We start from the raw sequence: 22,410 nt of genomic DNA, 5'->3' as shown, positions 1-22,410 counted from the left end.
TAATTTTCATAAAAATTTTTTCATAGAAAGCAAATAACAGCAACAATTTTTTTCTAATATTCCACATTCTTTCTAGCTTTCATCTAATCTCTCTCCCCTGTATTGCACCCAATTTTCTCCAAAGAGTGGTCTTCACACTCTATTACCAATTTTACTTCTCCCATTCCATTTAAACCCACCCTAAACTGGCTTTTGTTCCTCTCATTCCACTGAAACTGTTCTCAGCTTTAATCTTACTGAGATTTTCTATTGTATTTGACACTGCTCCTCATCTTTCAGTTTTGAAATAGTTCTCTTGCTTGGCCTGCATGATGCATCTGGTTTGCTTTATGCAATTTGAACATTTTTTTCTTACCCTTTATAATTTCTCTTTCTCCGTCCATACTTGAAACATTGGTGTTTCTCCAGGAATATCTCCTCAGAAGATTCCTCTACACATTTTCTCTGGTTTCACTTATTGTATGCTGATAGTTCAAAATCTTTATCTCCAACTTTGTGATCAGCACCACAATTCAAAAACAACATGTTAATTTAAAACTGAATTTATTATTTCTCTTCCTTCAAACCTTCTCAGCTTTAATCTTGTCACTTGCCTGCTAAAATCCTAGCAATGGTTTCTCATTTCACTTTCACCAGAGGCCACACTCTAATTTCATTTCCTAAACCATAATGGCTGTCAGTCTTTGAAGACACCAACCTCTTATTTGTTTCACATAATTATTCCCACTGCATGAAATATTCTTCATACTTGACCTGGTAAGTTTCTGCTTAAATGCCATTTCCTCAAATGAGTCTCTCTTAGTGACTCAATTTATTTATGTCCCTCCTGACATCATTTATTTTAATTTATTAATTTATTATTTATTTATTTATTTATGAATTATTGAATTTATTGGGATGACATTGGTTAATAAAATTCTATAGGTTTCAGGTGTACAATTCTGTTATACATCATCTGTATATTGTATTGTGTTTTTCACCATCCCAAGTAAAGTCTCCTTCCATCAGCATTTATCCCCCCTATACCCTCTTCAACTTCCACCCATACCCCTTCCCTCTGGTAATCACCGTACTGTTAGGGTTTATGGGTATTTAGTTTTAGTTTTTGTTTTGTTTTTTGGCTTAGTCCCTTCATCTTTTTCACCCAGCTGTTAGTCTGTTCTCTTTATCTATGAGTCTATTTTTATTTTGTTTCTTAGTTTATTTTTGTTCATTGGATTCCACATATAAATGAAATCATATGGTATTTCTCTGACTGTCTTATTTCACTTTAGCATAATACTCTTCAAGTCCATCCATGCAGTTGCAAAGGTAAGATTTCCTTCTTTTTTACCGCCGAGTAGTATTTCATTGTGTAAATGTATCACAGTTTTTTTTATCCATTTATCTACTGAAGGATACTTGGGCTGCTCCCAAACCTTGGCTATTGTAAATAATTATGCAATGAACATAGGGATGCATATATTCTTTGAAAATAGTGTTCGAGTTTCTTTGAATATATTTTCAGAAATGGAAATGCTGGTTGATAGGAAAGTTCCATTTTTAATTTGTTGAGATAACGCCATACTGCTTTCCACAGTGGCTACATCAATCTACATTCCCACCAACAGTGTACGAGGGTTTCCTTTTCTCCACATCCTTGCCAACACTTGCTGCTTTATTGATGATAGCCATTCTGATAAGTGTGAGATGATAATCTCATTGTGGTTTTAATTTGCATTTCTCTGATGGTTATTGACTTTGAGCCTTTTTTCATATGTCTATTGGCCATCTGTATGCCCTCTTTGGAGAAGTGTCTATTCAGGCCCTTTGCCCAATTTTTAATTAGATTGTGTTTTTTATATGTTTATTGGGTTTTATAAGTTCTTTATAAATTTTGGCTATTAACCCATTATCAGATGTATCATTGGTGAATATGTTCTCCAATTCAGTGAGCTGTCTTTTCATTTTGTTGATGGTTTCTTTGCTGTGCAAAAACTTTTTAGTTTGATGTAGTTCCATTTGTTTTCTGTTTGTTGGTAGGTTGGTTTGTTTCCCTTGCCGGAGGAGATATATCAAAAAAAATATTGCTATGAGAAATGTCCAAAAATTTTCTGCCTGTTTTCTTCTAGGATTTTTATGGTTTCAAGCCTAACATTTAAGCCTTTAATCCATTTTGACTTTACTCTTGTGTAGGTTGTAAGTAGGTGGCTTAGTTTCATTTTTTACATGTACCTGTCCAGTTTTCCAAATACCATTTATTGAATAGACTGCCTTTCCCTTATTGTATTTTCTTGACTCTTTTTTCAAATAGTAATTGACTGTAGAGGCCTGGTTTTATTTCTGAGCTCTCTATTCAGTTCCATTGATCTATATGTCTATTTTTATGCCAGAACCATGTTCTTTTGATTACTATGGACTTGTAGTATAGTTTGATATCAGATAGTTTGATATCAGACTCTTCCAACTTTGCTCTTTCTCAAGCTTGTAGTGTATATTCAGGGTCTTTGTGCTTTTATATAAATTTTTGAAATATTTGTTCTAGTTCTGTGAAGTGTGCCATTGGTATTAACGAGGGAATTAAATTGAATCTCTAGATTGTTTTAGGTAGTGTGGACATTTTAATGATATTAATTCTTCCCATTCATGAACACAGTATTTTATTTATTTATTTACTTATTCATTTATTTATTATTTATTTTTGTGGCAAATGTAAATAGGATTGTTTTCTTAGTTTCCCTTTTTGGTAGTTCATTATTGGTGTATAAAAATGCAACTGATTTCTGGATTTATTTTATATCCTGCTACTTTACTGAATTCATTTAACAATTCTAGTAGTTTTTTGGTGGAATCTTTAGGGTTCTCTACAGTAACATGTCATCTGAAAATAATGAGTTTCCCTTCTTCCTTTCTAATTTGGATGCTTTTTATTTCTTCTTGTCTGATTGCTGTGGCTAGGACTTCCAGTACTATGTTGAATAAGAGTGGTGAAAGCAGACATCCCTGTGTTGTTCCCAATTTTAAGGGAAATGACCGAAGCTGTTGCCCATTGACTAAGGTGTTGGCTGTGGGTTTGTCAAACATGCCCTTTATTACACTGAGGTTTGCTCCCTCTGTTCCCACCTTGCTGAGAGTTTTTATCATAAATGGGTGCTACATTTTATCAAATTCTTTTTCTGCATCTATTGATATGATTATGTGTTTTTTATCATTCATTTTGTTTATAAGGTGTATCATATTAATTCATTTGTGGATATGTAATAAATGTAATATTTCCCACTTGATCATTTTAATGTATTGCTGGATTGAGTTTGCTAATATTTTGTTGAGGATTTTATCTATGTCCATCAGGAATATTGGCCTATAACTTTCTTTCTTTATTGTGTCTTTATCTGGTTTTGGAATTAGGATAATCCTGGTCTCATAAAATAGGCTTGGGAGTCTTCTTTTCTCTTCAAATTTTTAGGATAGTTTAAGAAGGATAGGTGTTAGTTCTTTGAATGTTTGGTAAAATTCACCTGTCAAACTATCCAGTCCAGGGCTTTTATTTGTTGGGAGTTTTATTATTGTTTCAATTTCATTAGTTGTAATCTGTCTATTCAGATTCTCTGATTCTTACTGATTTACTTTTGGAAGATTGCATGTTTCTAGGAATTTATCCATTTCATCCAGATTGTACAGTTTGTTGACATATAGTTGTTCATGATATTTTCTTACAATTGTTTATGTTTCTGTGGTGTCAGTTGTCACTTCTCTTTTATTTCTGATTTTATTTATTTTGGTCATTTCCCTCTCTTTTTTTTTTTTTTTTTTATGAGTCTGGTTAAAAGATTGTCAATCTTGTTTATTTTCTCAAAGAATCAGCTCTTGGTTTCCCTGATCTTCTGTATTGTTTTTGCCAGACTCATTTATTTCTACTCTTATATTTAATACTTCCTATCTTCTACTCATTTTGGGCTCTGTTTGTTGTTCTTTTTCTAGTACCTTTAAGTGTAAAGTTAGATTGTTTGTTCGATAATTTTCTTGTTTCTTGAGATAGGTCTGTAATGCTATGAATTTCCTCTTAGGACTTCTCTTGCTGTGTCCCATAGTTTTGGGTTGTTGTGTTGTCATTTTCATTTGTTTCAAGATAGATTTTGATTTCTTCCTTGATCTCATGTTAACCCATTCATTGTTTAGTAACATGTTGTTTAGCCTCCATGTCTTCATGGTTGTTTTTTTCACTTTTTTTCAGTTTTTTGTCTTGAGATTGATTTCTAGTTTTGTACCATTATGGTCAGAGAAGATGCTTGATGCAATTTCAGTCTTCTTAAATTTATTGAGAGTTGTTTTGGGTCTTAACATGTGGTCTATTCTAGAAAACATTCCATGTGCACTTGAAAAGAATGTATATTCTGCTGCTTTGGGGTGAAATGCTCTGAAGATATCAATTAAATCCATCTGATCTAATGTGTCATTAAAGATTGCTGTTTCCTTGTTGATTTTCTGTCTAAAAGATCTATCCATTGATGTCAATGGGGTGTTAAAAGCCCCTACTATGACTGTATTACTGTTGATCCGCCTGTTTATGTCCACCAAGATTTGCTTTATAATATTTAGGTGCTTTTATGTTGGGTGTATCAATATTTACAAGGTTTATATCCTCTTATTAGATTGCTCCCTTTATCATTATGTAGTGTCTTTTTTAGTCTCTTACTATAATCTTTGTTTTAAAGTCTATTTAGTCAGATATAAGTATTGCTACCCCAGCTTTATAAAAAATTTTTTTGCATGAAATATTTTTCTGTCTCTTTACTTTTAGCCTATGTGTATCTTTTGTTCTGAGGTGGTGTCTTGTAGACAGCATATATATAGTCGCTTTTTTTCTTTTTCCTTTTTTTATATACATTCAGCTGTCCAATGTCTTTTGATTGGAGCATTTAAGCCATTTACATAAAAGTGATGCCTGGCAAGTGTGACTTTGTTGGTTGAGAGTCATCCCATGCACCAAAAATATTGGTTCTATTTCCTGTCAAGGCACATGCCTGGGTTGTGGACTCGATTCCTTGTAGGGGGCATGCAGGAAGCAGCTGATGGATATTTTTCTCTCTTTCCTTTCCTCTCTCTCTAAAATAAATAAAAAATTATTTTAAAAAATAAATAATAAAAAATTTTAAAAATTTCAAAAGTGATTGTTGATAGGTACTTATTTATTGCCATTTTATTATTTTAATTATGTTGCTTTGTTGTCTTTTTTCCTCCTTTTTCTTTCCTTTTTTCCTTTCCTTCGAAGCCTCCTCCTCCTCTTCCTCCTCTTCCTCCTCCTCTTCCTCCTCCTCCTCTTCTTCTTCTTCTTCTTCTTCTTCTTCTTCTTCTTCTTCTTCTGCTTCTGCTTCTGCTTCTGCTTCTGCTTCTGCTTCCTCTTCTTCTTCTAGCAGACCCTTTAACATTTCTTTTAATACTGGTTTGGGGGTAACAAACTCCTTTAGCTTTTTATTGTCTAGGAAGTTCTTTATTTTTCCTTCAATTTCAAGTGATAGTCAAGTTGTCTTGGTTGTAGGTCCTTGCTTTTCATCACTTTGAACATTTCATGCCAGTGTCTTCTGGCCTGAAATGTTTCTATTGAGAAATCAGCTGTCAGTCTTGTGCGAGCTCTTTTGTAGGTAAATTTCTCTTGCTGCTTCTTTTGTCATTTTAATTATGATGTGTCTTGGTGTAGCCTCATTGGTTTCATCTTGTTTTGGACTCTTTGTGCTTTCTGGTTTTGTGTGTCTTTTTCCTTCACCAGGTCAGGAAAAGTTTTGGTCATTATGTCTTAAAATAAGTTCTTGGTCCCTTTCTCCCTATCTTTTTCTTCTGGTACTCCTATGATGAAGATGTTGTCATGCTTCTTGTTGTCCCAAAAGTCCCAGAGACAATCCTCATTTTTTTAAATTATTTTTTCTTTTTGCTCTGATTGTTTTTCTACATTATCTCCCAAATCACTGATTTAATTTTCTACTTCATTCAACCTACTGATTATTTCTTCTAGTGTATTCTTCATTTCAGATATTGTATTCTTCATTTTTGACTGGTTCTTTTACATGTTTTCTGTGTCCTTCTTTGAGTGCTGTAGTTCTCACTAAGCTTCTTGAGTATTCTTATAACCATTGTTTTGAATTCCATATTTGATCAATTGCTTGCTTCCATCTCATTCTTCTCTTTTTGTGGAGATTTCTCCTGTTTTTTCATTTGAGGCATGTTTATTATCTCTACAGTTTGGTTTCCTCTTTGTGCTTGTTTCTATGTATTAGGTAAATCTTCTGTGACTTGCAGTCTCAGTAGGGTGGCCTTATATGGTAGATATGCTGTGTGACCCAGTGGTATAGTCTTCTTTATCACCTTAGCTGGGTGATATAAGCATGTTCCTTGTATAGGTTTTGTGGGACCACCTGTTGTAAATGTGTATTGATTGATATAGGCCCATTCATGTGTGGTTCGACACTCAGCCTGGCTGACTATAAGGACCAACCTGGACCATATTGTATGAACTTCTGTGTAGTTGTTGACCACATGTAACAACATTTACAGGGTCTGGTGCTGCTGAGTTCTCCCTTTGTATGTGGCCCTTGTGAAGCTAAATGGATCCTGCCCTCATGTTGTCTGATGCTGGCTTCTGGGTGTTTTGTTTTTGGGACCTCTTGGGAAGGACTCTGGTACAAGTCAATGTCATACACTGCCTGTGACTAGCCCTGGGCAACCTGTTTAAAGCTATAAAGCAATTCACTGTTTGTGGCTGTCTCTTCTGGGCCTTAGTGTGTATAAGAAGGACCAAGTTATGCACCAAGGCCAGGTTTTATGAGCACTGGACCCAGGGAAAGGTCAGCAAAAGTCCCAAACACCCCGAGATCCACCTTCACCTGCCTCTGCCTGCTGACTGCCTGTTAGGTTCAGTCTGAAAGAACCTCTGGAAGTACCTGAGTTGCATTATGTAGGTTCTCAGCAAGTCAAAAGGTAAGGATGAGTGGTGTTCACCAGATTGATACAGGTTCAAGCTTAGAGCCAGTGCTGAGTCTGAGGGTGCTCAGCAAATGTCTCAGGGTGTACCAAGTCTAGTTGCCATGCACCGGGTGTTCACACATTTTTATGGCGGGGAAGAGTCTCAGGGAGTTGTCAGGGTGGGGTTAGCAGAGTTTCTCAGGCCTGAACAGATCAAAATTTGGTTGTGTGAAGGGAGAGCTCTGCAATAATTGGGTGTGTGAGGGGAAAAATGGCCCCTATCTTAGAGCTACAAGACTCAGTTTGCCCCAGATTCATTTCAGAGCCCAATCTCAGCAGGAAAGTGCTTCCAGTAGTGGGGAGGTTGGGGCTAGTGGATCTCTGGTGATGGGGAGGTGCTGGTCAGGCTTAAGGGAAGGTGAGGAGAGTGGCTTCTGTCCCAGAGCCACACCAATTTGTCCATCCTATAATCTGCCCAGTCTTCAGCATGGTGGAGCCATCAGGAGTCAGGAGAGTGGGGCTTCCAGGAGGAGCCTGGCAACTGGGGTTAGCAGATCTCCTATGAAGGGGAGGTGTCAGTAGGGTCACGGGAAAGTGAAGGGAATTGCTCCCACTTCAAAGCCACACAACTCAGTTACTGACACCTCCTTCAGTCTGCCCAGACCTCTACACTTCAGCCAAGGCAACTGACTCTTCAGCAGGGCACAAGCTCTGAAGGGTGAGGTGGCAGGTAGACCAGAGGGTGAGACTTTTGCATTCCCTGGGCTGATGGAACTTGGAAGGGAGTGTTTCACCTAAGAAAGATGGTATCTGTGGTGTGGGAGAGGAACTCAGCTCAGGGATCCTGGTGGCTGTCCCTTTAGCTCTATCCCCAGAGCTACAAACCCCAGTTGTTCTTCACACAACTCTAGTCTGTTCTGCCCTCTCTTTGGAATGCAGGGTGAGTGGCTGGGAGTGACATTTTGTGCATTAGCCCTTTAAGAGGGTGCCTGTGTCTCTCTGTGTCTCTAGGACTAACACCTTTCCCTGGTGGACAGAATCCTTGCTGATTTTCATAGCCAGATATTATGTAGGCACCTTTTCCTGGCTCTAGTGCTCTGGGCTTGAAAGCCTGGCTTGGGGTTGAGACCCTGTGCTTCTCAGGCTAAACCCTTGCAACTGAGATATCCCTCCAGATCTCAACTAATGCCCACTGGATCAGGGCCAGCCCTTTTTGCATCTCTGCTCTTCCTACCAGTCTCAATGTGGTTTCTTCTATAAATCTTTGGTTATCAGACCTGTTCAGCTAGTCTTCAGTTGGTTATTCACACTGATTTTTCTATAATTTAGTTGTAATTTTTGTTTGGTCATGGAGGAGGTAAATGTGCCTTCCACCTACTCCACTGCCATCTTGGATCCACTTCTGACATCTTTCTTATTGATCTTTGCATTTATAAGCCCTTAGGATGTTTTATATTTATATTCTTATTGTAGTGTTTGTTAAAAATTCTCTTGTCTTTTCCTGGATTCTAAATTCCATAAGAGAAAGAATAATGCCCTTTTCATTTATCAATTTAAGCTCAAATCTTAGCACAAAGCTCAGTATTACGTAAATACTCAAGATATATATCTACATTATTGAATTATTTCACTCTAACTAAAAATCTTGGAGTAATGTTGACCTTTTTTTCCTTTGGCTCCTCCATTCCCCATACTCTCTATGTCTAATCAATACCAGATCTGGCAAATTTTACCTCAGTTAGTTAACAATTTGTCCCTTCTTCTCTGTGCTATCATTGCCTTAGAAGTGCTTTTTAACTCTTGCCTGGGCTACTGTAATAACTTGCCAGCTGGTTGCCTTCTATTTTGTTTTATCACCTCACATGTAGCCACCACCATGAGCTAAAATCCACCAATGATCTGAATCTACCACTCTTCTTTGGGAAACCCTTTAATAGAACCTCACTGCTTATAGCATACAATACAAGTTATTTGCCTTAGCTCACAAGGCCCTTAGACAATCTGGTCCCTGACTATATCACCACTCTAATTTCTTACCATTTGGCCTTGCTTTCTAAGCTTCCAAAACAGCAAACTACTTGTAATTCCCACCCCACATTATATATGCTGCTTCATCTCTCTCTTGTTTGTATATGTTGTTACTTTTATTTAAAAAAATATCCACCCTATAATTTGTCATACTACCTCTTGCTATTTCTCACTATTAACCTGGGCAATTCACACTTAGTTACATTTGGATCAAATATCATCTTTTCGAGGGAGCCATCTCTGACTCGCTAGGTTGGGTTACATGCCACTGTTTGGAATTTTACAATGTGCATCTCCATTATTTTACTTTACCTAATTGTGTTCAATTTTCTGCCTTTCCCTTAGATGGTGAGCTCCTAGGAACACACAGTAGATAATTCACAAATATCTACTGAATTAATTACAAAAATGAAAATATAATATTCAAAGTATATCAGTGCAATTACTTGTAACAGTAATGATATCCACTTACATAATTATTTGGTTCAGTGCACTTCACTCAATTTTATCCAGTTACTGCTCCCTTAGTCTTGCCACTCTACATTGGGTCTTCTTTGCTCAACAAGCTAAAGTTCTGACAATAACCTTTAACTGCAAAGAATTCAACACCTTCATTCTACACTGTATAAGTTTCCTCTATGTGAGTTTACATTTAACAAGCTCTGCAAATGAACATTATTACCTATATCAGAGCTTGCTCTAAGTCTTCTCTGAGGTCAATAAAGTTAATTCCCATGATTATTATATTATTATTATTATTACCATAATTCCAAATATGTTTTTAATTCTTGGCTTCAATATGCTGTCAATCATCCCTTGATATGTATACATATCCATGGTATTTAATAAAGATGTACTGCTTTATTTTAGAAACTAATATTTTTGAGAAATACCTCCTTAAAACTTGGTTTTTAATAATTTTTTTCAATTATAGTTGATATACAATGTTATATTAGTTTCAGGTGTATAACCCAGGGGTTGAACATTATATAACTTACTAAGTGATCACCCTGATAAATTGAGTACCCATCTGACACCATACATAGTTATTACAATATTATTGACTATATTTCATATGTTGTATTTACAATCTTATTACTATTTTATACTTCTTAATTCCTTCATCTTTTCACCTATTCCACCACCACCTTCCCATCTTTCACTCAGTCCCTCAACTCCCACCCCTCTGGCATCCATCAGGTCTCACTCGGTGTCTATGAGTCTGTTTCAATTTTATTTGTTTTGTTCTTTAGATTCCACATATCAGTGAAATCATATGGTATTTGTATTTTTCTGACCAACTTATTTCACTGAGTATAATACCCTTTAGGTCCATCCATACTGTCTCAAATGATAAGATTTCATTCTTTTTTATGGCTTAATAATATTCCATTGTATATATGTAGCACAGCTTTTTTATCCACTTGCCTATTTATGGGCACTTGGGTTGCTTCCATAGCTTGGCTATTGTAAATGACACTGCAATGAACATAGGGTTGCATATATTTTTTCAAATTAGTGTTTTGGATTTTTTCAGATAAATCCCCAGGAGTGGAAACACTGGGTCACAAGGCAGATCATTTTTAATTCTGTTGAGTAAACTACATACTGTTTTCCAGAGTGGCTGCACCAATCTGCATTCCTACCAACAGTGCACAAGTGTTCCCTTTTCTCCACATCCTTACCAACACTCACCATTTGTGGATTAATTTGCAGATGATAGTCATGAGGACAAGTGTGAGGTCTCCTTAAAACTTTAGTTTATAACCAATAATTCAAACTAATTTGCTTAATATCTAAGCAATGAAAAACGTTGACCAGGTAATTATGATCAGGTTTTAGTTGCTTTAAGCATTTTTACATTTTGCTTAAATGAGTTATGGTTATATAAAGTATATGATTATGGTTGTAGATTATTCAGTATTAATTTGTTTATATGCATATATGTACATATGTCTATATATGTACCGTATATAGTTGTGTGTGTATATATATAGGTATGTATATAAATAAATATTCACAGAGAAATAATTATAGATATGTGTACATACAGATTAGTACATATATATATTACTTAGCTCAGTACACTGAGAGTCTCTATAAGCAATGTCATCCCAAGAGCAATGGGGACATTCAATACTTAGATATCAGTTTTTAAATACCATTCTTCAATAAAAAGAAGACAGGATCCTGGCCAGTGTGGCTCAGTTGCTTGGAGGATCATCCCATGTGCCAAAAGCTTGTGGGTTCAATTCCTGGGCAAGGCACATACTCAGGTTTTGCATTCAATTCCTGGTGGGGTGCATGTGGGAGGCAATCAATTGCTGTTTCTCTCTCTCCCTCTCTCTAAAATAAATCAAAACATATCCTTGGGTGAGGATTAAAAAAAACAAAAATGGTGGTTTTTTTTAGAGAAATGGCTGATTCTATTATCAAGGTAGGGAAAATACAATTTATGCTACTGTGGAAAAATATAGATGAATCAAACAGAAATAAAATTCTCATAATGCAATTTTCTTACTGCCTTAATGTTTATTCTTTCTTTTTACATATTATTTATAATGTGTGATTTGTATATGTACATTTTTATACAGAAATGGTATAATATTTTACATACTTTTTTTATTCTTTTAAATGACTAAGTAATGTTAAAGTTTATGAATATAGAATTTGTTTGATTGTTAATTACAAACTGTGCTTGATGAAGAACTTTAGAAATGAATTTTGATGCACTTCCTTAATTAGTACAAGAATCTTCTTTGAGAAATATTGTTCAGCTGTTTAAGGGTCCTTGCTCCTTTGTCCTTAACCTACATTCAATTAGTTAAACATTTACTGGAAGAGGTATATTGTTTTTGCATTTGATAAATGTTTTGATTTTAAATTTTTATTAGTAATTAAATAATTGTGTGGGGAAAAGCCATCTCTTTTAAACCCAAATATCAACATTCCTATTAGAGTTTAAAGGATCTTAGATATCATAAAGACTAATTTCTTTATGTTCACACATTAGAAAATTGAAGTTGAGAATGGTTAATTGCCATCTATGTGGTTGGTAAGATTATTTTTAACACAACAATGAAAAACAAGTCATTGTTTTAAATAGCTAAAAAGAATTTTTAAATAGCTAAAAAGTTGCTAACTGCTTTCAAAGGGGGAATTGATCCTTTTCTAAATCATAAGCTCTTCATTTTCTATGTTTATAATTTCAAATCGTCAACCTTACCCAGGAGGAAGAGTCATAATCAAATTAAAGGCAATGTTGAAAACTCTAAGGTACTTAAGTTGTTGAATTTCAGAAGGGATTACTTTGATAGGATTATTTCTCAGGATCAGTATTTGTAAATATTTAAGACAAAATATCTGAGGAACAGAAAAGAGAAACAAACATGAGTAGAATAACAAAGTATACAAATTCTTATTTGTTACATTTTATAAACCCTTCAAACTAAAGTAGTAGAGTCAGTATAATAACATTAATTGTATGTATCACATATATCAAATACCTTTGGAAAGCTTTAAAAATAACTGACCAGCATAATATGCATGATATGTAAAATAGTGCTGTACACATATCACTTGATTCAGGCATGGTCCTTTTCTAAATGGGAAAGTCATCTTATTTAATCAACCTATGGTTTCATAAGAGACAATTACTCAAAAGAGGAGGGAGGAAGGAGGTATCTGCAGAACCAAAAATATAAGTGGAATTAATCTAAGTAATCAATGAGTTATAATAACCAGGTTGTTTCATTCTCACATCATAGTACTCATACACACTGACTTTTCATATAAAACTTAGAATATACCACTTAAATTTATGATCTTTACTTGATTAATATATTTCTTTCTCTCTGGTGACTCATAATAAGAGCTTACATTAACTATCTTTAACACTAAATTAAACCTTTTTATAATCATAAAGATCTAAAATTGGTGGAATAAATCATGCTCATTCTTGCAATTAGAAGTTAAGTCCTCCAAGTTTGTCTTTCCCTTTCCAAGATGGCTTTGGCTATTTGGAATCCCTTGCATTTCCTTACAACTCTAAGTCAGCTTGTCAAATTCTACAAAATAGGACAGTTGTAATTTTCACAGGGATTGCAATAAATCTGTAGATCAATTTGGAAGTATTGCCATCTTAAAATATTAAGTCTTCAGATCCATGAACATGGGATGGTTTGTCATCTGAGTAGGTTGCCTTTAATTGCTTAACAATGTTCTATAGTTTTCACAGTATAAGTTTTGCATTTTTGTTAAATTTGCTCTCCCAAATTTTACTTTTTCATGTAGATAAAATATCTTTCTTACTTTATTGTCAGTATTGTTTGTTGCTATTTTGTAGAAATAAAATTGATTTTTGTTTATTGATCTTGTACACTACAACCTTGCTGAAAACATTCATTAGTTCTAATTTTCTTTTTTTAGTGAATCCCTTTAGGATTTCTATATATAAGACCATGTCATCTACAATTAGAGATAGTTTAACTTTCTTTTTAAATCTGATGTCTTTTATTTCTCTTTTTTGCCTAACCTCCTTGGCTAGAAAGTCTAGTACAATGTTAAATACAAAGTGGCAAGAATATACATCTTCATCTGGTTCCTGATCTTAGGAGGAAAACTTTGAGTATTTCATCATTAAAGGTGATATAAGCTGTGGGTTTTTTGAGGATGCCCTTTATCAAGTTGAAGTCATCACCTCTATTTCTAGATATTGAATGTTTTTGCCATGAAAGGATGGTGGATTTTGTAAAATGTTTTTTTCTGTCTCTATTGAGATAACTGTATGGTTTCTCCCCTTTACTATGTTAAAATGTTATATCACATTGAATGATTTTTGTATGTTTATCCAACCTTGAGTTCCTAGGATAAATATCACTTGGTCATGGTGTAAAATTCTCTTTCTATGTTGTTTTGCTAGCATTTTGTTGAGAATTTTTGCATTTATATTCATAAGAGATATTGTTCTGTAGTTTGTTTTTCTTTCCATATCTTTGTCTAGTTTGGTATCAGCATATTACTGCTTTACTAGTTTGAATTGGGGTTTTCCCTTCTCTTCTTCTTTTTTTTTTTTTTTTTTGAAGAGTTTGTAAAGGATTGGTGCTAATCCTTCTTAAGATGTTTGGTAAAATTCACCAAGGAAGTTATCTGGTTCTGGAATTTTCTTTGTGGAAAGTTTTAAAATTACTATTGAACTCTTTCCTTTTTAGAGACATTCAGATTTTCTATTTCTTTTTGAGTCCATTCTTGTGTCTTTCTAGGTATGTGCCCATTTTGTGAAAGTTATCTAGTTGGTTTGTTTACAGTTATTTGTAGTATTTTCTTAAATCTTTTTTATTTCTGTAAGTTTGGTAGTAATATCCACTCCTTCATTCCTCACTTTAGTAACTCAGGTCTTCTTTTTTCTTGGTAAGTTTATTTAAGGTTAGTCAATTTTGTTGATCTTTTAAAGTATCAACTCAGTTTTTTTTATTTTTGTTTATTGTTTTTCTATTCTTTTTTTAATATCTTTATTGATTTCAGAGAGAGGAAGGGAGAGGGAGAAAGAGAGATAGAAACATCAATGATGAGAGAGTCTTTGATTGGCTGCCTCCTGCAGGCCCTCGACTGGGGATTGAGCCCACAACCCAGGCATGTGCCCTGACCAGAATCTTAGGTCAATGCTCAACTGCTGAGCCACATCTAGCTGGGCTCTATTCTTAATTTCACTAATTTGTGTACTAATTTTTATTACTTTCTTCTTTCTTTAGGCTTAGTTTGCTCTTTTTTATAGTGGCTTAAAATGGGAGATTAGGTTATTGATATTTCTTTTTAAATATATGTGTTTATAGCTATAAATTTCCCTCTGAGCACTGGTGAAGAGGTATCCCATAAATTTTGGTATGTTGTCGTTTCATTTTCATTCATCTTAAAGTATTTTCTAATTTCCCTTTTAATTTTTTTAATGGAATCATTAGTTATTTAAGAATGTGTTGCTTAATTTTTATATATTTCCAAATTTCTTTCAGTTATACTGAAAGAAATCAGTTGATCTTTAATTATATTCCACTGTGGCCAAAAATATACTTTCTGTGATTTTCAATTGTTTAAGTGTATTGAGATTTACTTTGTAACCTAACATATGGTCTGTCCTGGAAAATATTCTACGTGAATTTGAGAATTATGTATTCTTCTGCTATTGGTTGAAGTGTCCCATAGAGATCTATTAGGTCTAAGTGATTTATAGTGTTGTTCAAGTCTTTTATTTCTTTGTTGATCTGCTTAGTTTTCCTATGCATTATTGAAAGTGGGGGTATTGAAGCTTATAACTATTGTTGTTGAAATTCTAATTTCTTCTTTCAATTATTTCAGTTTTTGTATTCTGTAGCCATATATATTTGTATATATATGTATATATATATGTGTGTGTGTGTATATGTATATATATATATATAATTATATTATCCTGATAGATTGACAAAATGTCCCCTTTTATCTCTAGTAACTTTTGTTTTAAAATCTATTTTGTCTCATATTTGTATAGTCACTCCAGCTTTATTATGGTTGCTGTTTACATGATAAATTTTTTCCACATTTTTACCTGTGACCTCTTTGTATCTATTATCTTAAGTATATCTTTTGTAGACAGCATGTCATGGAAGCTTGATTTTTGTATTCAGTCTACTTCAGATTTACACTAACTTAATTCCAGTGAGATATGCAAATGTTCCCAAATAACTCTATTCCGTGTTCCTTTTTTGCACTGTAGTTGTTATATGTACTACATCCATATATGTTACAGACCTAACAATACATTATTATTTTTTTAATGCTCATTTATTCTTAAAAATGTGTGCAAAGCTGATTTCAGAGTTTAGGAATGCACCAGAATTATGAAATAATGATCCCATCGTGGGGGGCTTAAGAAGCAAAACCTCACAAAAGATTACCATCTTTTAAAAGAGTTGTAGAAAAATAACAAAAACAAGGTAGCAGATAAATTGTAATCAGAGACAATGACATGAGAAGACACCCAAGTGCACAATACATGGTTGGAGGGAGAACATTTATTTTTCTGGAATCATTACTATTATCAACATAGAGAAGAGACACTGTCTTAAAAGGTTAATTTAGTTAATGAGACATGGAATCAACTATTAAGTGATGAAAATGAGCCAAATTACCAACATAGAAGGGAGGAAAAGAAAACAAACTATATGGAAAATGTTCTGTAGCAAGAGCTTATTAGTTGGTCTACAAAAAGAGCCCAAAAAAAGTCCTAATTTTAGACATGTTAGATATTTCACACTCAAAAATGAAAAAGGAATATTTAGAAAATGATTTTAAATTTCTTTAATTGCTGAATGCCTCTTTGACTAGTATTTGAAGGAGCATTATTTAGTCCTACAACTGATTCATTTTTCTACTTTCTCACCTTTTTGTTTGAAAACCACCCAGTTAAAAGTCTTATTTCTCCTGATAAACATTGTTCTCGTTGATATATTATCAAAATGGACCCTATGCTTTAGTCATGCAGGATAATGCTGGAAAGTACGAGTAGTCTAAAGATTTTGTAAAATGTATTATTTTTTCTTTTGTTATGAAACTATTTCTAACAGTTTCTAAGGTCCTGGTGACAACTGCCTGAAGCATGTCTTCTTCACTCATCATCACCAAGATCACTGCCAAGTGTTCCAGAACTTGTAGTTGGTGTTTCACATGGGTGTGAAAGCTGTCCTGGTGGATCCTGCTGCTACTGCTGCTGCATTTCAAAGTAGGCTTCTCTTCTTTTCCATAGCTCTTCTGAAGTAAGATGTGTACTTGATGTCTGTGGAATATCCTGAGATATATTTTTGCAATACCTTGTATACTGAGCTGAATAGCCCTAGAGAGATCTGCTTCTTCAACTTCCATGTCAATCTGTTGGTGACTTAGTTCCAAAGCCTGCTGCAAACACCCTCATCTTTATCTAACACTCCTGACTCATCTCCTTCTAAGACTTGTTCCAGATTTGTTTTCTGGATTCTGTTATTTTAGTTGTACTAATTCTTCTCCAATAACTTTTGGTCAACGCATCTGTTGGACCCTGATCATCTGCAGGGGTTGGTCAGCTTCACAGTCTGGCAGGTCACCCTTAACAACAAATATAGAACAACCTCCTGTTGTAATTGAGCCAAGAAAAGTGCAAGATATGTATTTGATATTAATTCTGAACCTGTCAAGAAAGAATTCAAGTTGAACCATTGTTTTTCTAATTTTCTAACTGTAAACCAGTGTTCTCTATTAATGGAATATAAATAATCTTTCATGGGATTGATCCTGAGCCTCTTATATGCTGGACTGTTAAATGGGATTAGTTGTAAAACCCACACTTTTAAGGCATTATTTATAACTTAAATAGAGAAAAACCACTATCATCCATTTTTCCAGAAGGCTGCTGTAAAAATGTGTGATAGTCTTCACTAGTAACTCCTCCTTCTGCCATTTCTTATCTTCTTTATCTAGCTGATGTTCAATGAAAGATAATTCCACAAGATTAAAATATTATCATTGCAATAGATTATTCAAGCAATGTTAAACACAAAATGAGTCTTCTTGTTTCTCATGGAAGATAAACAACACATTATTATAATTATTGTTGTTTATGTGTTTTTAAAGAATCTAAGATTTAAAAAAAAGACTGAGTATATATTTACAGGGTTTGTTATATCAACCTTCTTGTTTACCATTTCTGCTTTCCTTTTTTTTTTTTTTTGTCCAAAACAATTTTAATAGAGCCCGTCTTCTGCCTTAGTCTACCATCTTGAGTTTTCCATGAAACTTGTAACAATTTCAGTCACCACATTTATGTCAGCCTCTGGTCTTCTATTGATTGCATTTACATTATGCTGATAAATAGGTATCATTAGCTTACACCCAGTACAGCCCTTCCAAGCCTGGATATTACCATCCTGGTTGGAATATTTTATCTATAGTTTTATAACACAGTTTTTTATGTTAACGACAAGTTCTATTGATTTCTATCACTTTAAAAAGTGAGCACTTTAAATTTTACATCTAAAGAGCTCTCTTATATTTATAAATTTTTCTTTTAATGGATAGAGTATGCCTGGAAGACATAAGGCCTCGTCTATAACTATTTAGAAGAAAAGTTAAAATTAACATAAAAAAAAAACCTATATTGCTTGGAAATTATTGTCAATTTGCCCTAGTGAAATTTATAAAAGAGTTGTTATTCTAGTAAAAATAAAAATATAATATTACCAGAGATTCAAAGATGGCAGTGAATTAAGTGGAAGCTACAGTGATTCTCCCAGGACCAAACTGGAATTACAACTAAAATATAGAAAAAACATCCTGAATAATCAACTGAATACTAGCTGAAGAGAACCTTCACAACCAAGGATGTAAAGAGGAGATTGCTTAGAGACTGATAGGAAGTATGGAGGCACAAGAGGGTTGGCTAGGCCCCTATAGGCAGCAGCTGAATGTTGGGAGGGATATTTCAGCTTTGGGGGGTTTCCATTGAGAACTCTGGGGTCTAAACCCCAAGCTGGTCTTTCCAGACCAGAGCACCAGAACTAAGAAAGGTATCTACATAACATCTGGTTGTAAAAAACAGCTGGGTTTCTGTCTTCCAGGAAGAGATGGTTGGAAATGCAAGCACTCTCTTAAAGAGCCAATGCACAAAATTCCATGGCAGCCACTCACCTTGAACTCTGGCAGAGGGAGGGCAGAATGGACTAGAGCTGTGTGAAGAGAAGGCAGGGTTGGGGCCTCCGGAGATAAGGCTCAGATTGCTGTGCTGAGTTTTTCCCCAATACAGCAGAGGACATCTTTCTCAGGCAAACCTTGACCATCCATGCAGCTTTTGCCTTAGGGAAAAGCAACTGCCTCACCCTGTTGAAAAACCTCTCACCTTACCCTGTAAAGTTTATGCCTTGCTTTGGTCTAAAGCCTGAGGCTCATTAAAAGACTGAGAATAACAATCAGCCTGCAGGTAAAGGTGGATCTCTAGGTGCTTTGAGTCTTTGCCTGATCTGCTTCTGGACCTGGAGCTAGGAAAAGCAGACCTTGGTGTGCAGTTGGGTCCTTTTAAAAGCACCCAGTCCCAGCAGAGGAAGCCACAAGCTGTGAATTGCCGAAGCCTCCAAACAGGGTACTTAGGACCAGTCACAAACAGCATCTTACATTGATCTGCACCAAAGACCATCCAAAAGATTGGGAGTCCTAGCAGATCTACCTAATACATAGAGACAAACCCAAACAGGCAGCCAAAATGGGGAGACCAAAAAAAAAGAAGCCCCAAATGAAAGAATAAGAGAATTTTCCAGAAGAAAAGCTAAATGAAATGGAGATAAGCAATCCAGCAAATAGAGAGTTCAGAATACTGATTGTAAGGATGCTCTACAGCATGAGAAAAGATATGGAAACTATGAAGGAAATTAAGAATGACACAGAAGAAGTAAAGAATACATTGGAACGAATAAACAGATTAGAAGAACCTGAGGATCCGATCAGTGAATTGGAAGTCAGGGTAGAAAAAATCAATCAGAGAACCAAAAAGAAAACACAATTAAAAAGGAGGACAGCTTAAGGGAGCTGTGGGACAACATGAAATGTAACGATATTCACATCATAGGAAAGCAAGAAGGTGAAGAAAGTCAGCAAGGGATAGAGAACCTGTTTGAAGAAACAATGGCAGAAAATTTTCCTAACCTGCTCAAGGAAAAAGTCACACAAGTTCAGGAGGCACAGAGAGTCCCAAGAAAGAAGAACTCAAAGAGGTCCATGCCCAGACACATACTAATTAATGCCAAGAATCCAAGACAAAGAGAGAATCTTAAAGGAAGCTAGAGAAAAGCAATCTGTTACCTACAAAGGAGCTCCCATAAGGCTGTCAGCTGATTTCTCATCAGAAACTCTACAGGCCAGAATAGAATGGCATGAAGTGTTCAAGGTAATGAAAAGCAAGGATCTGAAACCAAGACTACTTTATCCAGCAAGGCTATCATCCAAAATAGATGGTGAAATAAAGAGCTCCCCAGACAAAACAAGGCTAAAGGAGTTTATCACCAAACCAGCAATGCAAGAAATGTTAAAGGGTCTGCTGTAGTAAGAAGTAGAATGCTTGGTGGGGCTCTGCTGTGACGCCATCCAAACTAGGGCTTTTGTTTGCTAAGAGCTTTTTGATTATTGCTTTGAATGAACAAAATAAACTGGTGAACAAAATAGATACAGAGGCAATGAAGGATGGAACAGACTGAGGAATCTCAGAGGGAAGGTGGGAGTGGGTGAGTGAGTGAGAAGAGATTAACCAAAGAATTTATATGCATATTATGCATAACCCATGGACACAGACAGTAGGGTGGTGTGGGTAGAAGGGGTCAAGATGGGAAAAAGGGGACATCTGTAATACTTTCAACAATAAAGACAAATATATATATATATATATATATATATATATACACACACACACATATACACACACACACATATTTTATTGCAGAGAAATTATGAAAAATGTTTTTAATACTATATATTTGAAATAAAAAGGAAGTGACCAATGAACTGTATAAAGACACAGAAAACATAATCTTACCTAACTACTCATAATGACCCATTTATTTAAAATGGCAATGAACTACCTCATTCCCATATGTGATTATTCTACATATGTTTTATTATGCAGAATATCTTATTTTGACCTATGATAACTAAAACTTGTTATAGCATCATATTACCTGGTCACTAAACTTTGTTTTTAAACCTTCTGATTAACACATAAATAAGTTTATTTTAGGTTTTATTCAGGCTTAGAAGAATAAAATAAGTTATTTCCTATACACAGTACAATTATGAGAACTATTTGAGAGCCTGACTATTTTACAGTTTTTGCAGATAATGTCATGGGACTTCGTAAGAAAGTACTGTACTTTTTGTACTTCTGAAAATAAGCCTTTTGGGATGCTATCCAAAATATATTTACATATTTTAACTCCAGGGTATCCTGTGCCTATTTTTTATTATAATTATTATTCATAATAAAAATTATTACAGTATATACAATAATAAAAATGGACTTACTTCTGTGGGAAAGGAGCTGATATCATTAAATGATAAGTTAAGATATATCAATTGGAAAGCCAAAGGTGTTAAGTCTGGACAATTCAGGATAAAAAATCCCTAAAAGAAAGTGACAAGAGATAAGAGGTTAATTATTAACAATGCACAAAGTATTTTATACAAGATTTTTAAAAATCACATATTCTGAGTGACAGTGGTTGACACAATACACTAATAAGCCTATACTCATCTTCCATTCATTCCTTTTAGTCAGTCATGATAATAATTTCTTAAATATGTAAAAGATATAAACAAAATAGAAACACTAGTAAGTATGTATGTAATAAGTATAGTGACGTGTGTGACAGGCACATCAATTAATAATGAGCAAACATTTTATTAAGTGTTCACTACAAGTTGAAATATAAGTAATTAAATGTATTTTGTATTTAATTTTTCTTTTCACCACCTGGATTTTTTCATGGCTCTAGTTCTGAGACAGAATAGTAAGAAGTGAGGAAAATTCCTTGGCAAGTTGAATGGGGAAACTGAGACAGCTAATTCAAACTGGCCTTATTCAGCACCCTGACTCACCTGCCTCCTTCTCCCTTGTACCACCACTCCCTTAAGCATTAATCAATGGCTCCCTACCATAACACTGACCAATCAGTGGAGACCATGACCCTGAAAGGACACACCTGGAAAGTTGATGAATATTCTATTGAGATTCTCCCTTGAGACCTCCCCTAAAATTCTTGCCTTTAGAAAACAGATAAAACCTCTTAAGGCAAAGGACCCAGTTCTCTCTCTCTCTCTCTCTCTCTCTCTCTCTCTCTCTCTCTCTCTCTCTCTCTCTCTCTGTCTCTTGCCTGTGGCCTTTCCCCACTTCTTTCCTCAGGTTTGTGTCTGCTTTTCTTTCTCCTAAGCTCTAAAGGTTCCCAGGAATATTACAACCAGGGAGTAGCTCATCCTGGGCTAACCCCCAGAACCTGTCTTCAGTGGCCCTTCTTTTGCCTCTGTAACTTATTTCTTGTGTTTATGCAGTCCAGCTGGCTTGCTTCTTTTGCCTCTGTGACTTTCTTTCAAAAGGGCCAAGGCAGCCACGCCCAGGCTCAACTCTTCCTCATGTTTCCAAAGAGCCAAAACAGCTCCACCTAGGCTCACTCCTGTGGCTATGATCTTTCCTCTTCTATCTTAAGTCCTTCCTTTGTTTCACTGTCCTCAGCTTTAATAAGTGCTCTCAAAATCACCTGGACTTGTAATGTGAAATTTTTCCTGTACAAAGTCAAGAACCGAGAGACCACATCATCGCCATCACTTAAATTTCTCTGTTATCTTTTATTAACCTGATATCTATATAAAATTTCTTGCTTAAATATACAAATTTCTGAAAGAGGAAAA

General features: G+C 34.9%; 1 protein-coding gene and 1 pseudogene across 1 annotated transcript in view; both read right to left on the bottom strand.

Moving 5' to 3' along the window:
- LRRC63 (leucine rich repeat containing 63) overlaps positions 1–22,410 on the bottom strand; it is an 86,345-nt gene that overhangs the window by 21,629 nt on the left and 42,306 nt on the right. The window contains exons 5-6 of the mRNA XM_016219177.2: positions 21,031–21,129; positions 12,191–12,327 (exon numbers count right to left, since the gene is read on the bottom strand). Coding sequence (XP_016074663.2) covers positions 12,191–12,327; positions 21,031–21,129 — 236 coding nt within the window. The remainder of the gene's footprint in view (positions 1–12,190; positions 12,328–21,030; positions 21,130–22,410) is intronic.
- Positions 15,922–17,037, bottom strand: LOC107541979 (ataxin-3 pseudogene; annotated as a pseudogene).

This window comes from Miniopterus natalensis, chromosome 2 (genome assembly GCF_054644295.1).
Source record: "Miniopterus natalensis isolate mMinNat1 chromosome 2, mMinNat1.hap1, whole genome shotgun sequence".
In the NCBI taxonomy this organism is placed as follows: Eukaryota; Metazoa; Chordata; class Mammalia; order Chiroptera; family Miniopteridae; genus Miniopterus; species Miniopterus natalensis.
The sequence above is the reverse complement of the archived record's forward strand: the minus strand, read 5'-3'. Positions and strand labels throughout refer to the sequence as shown.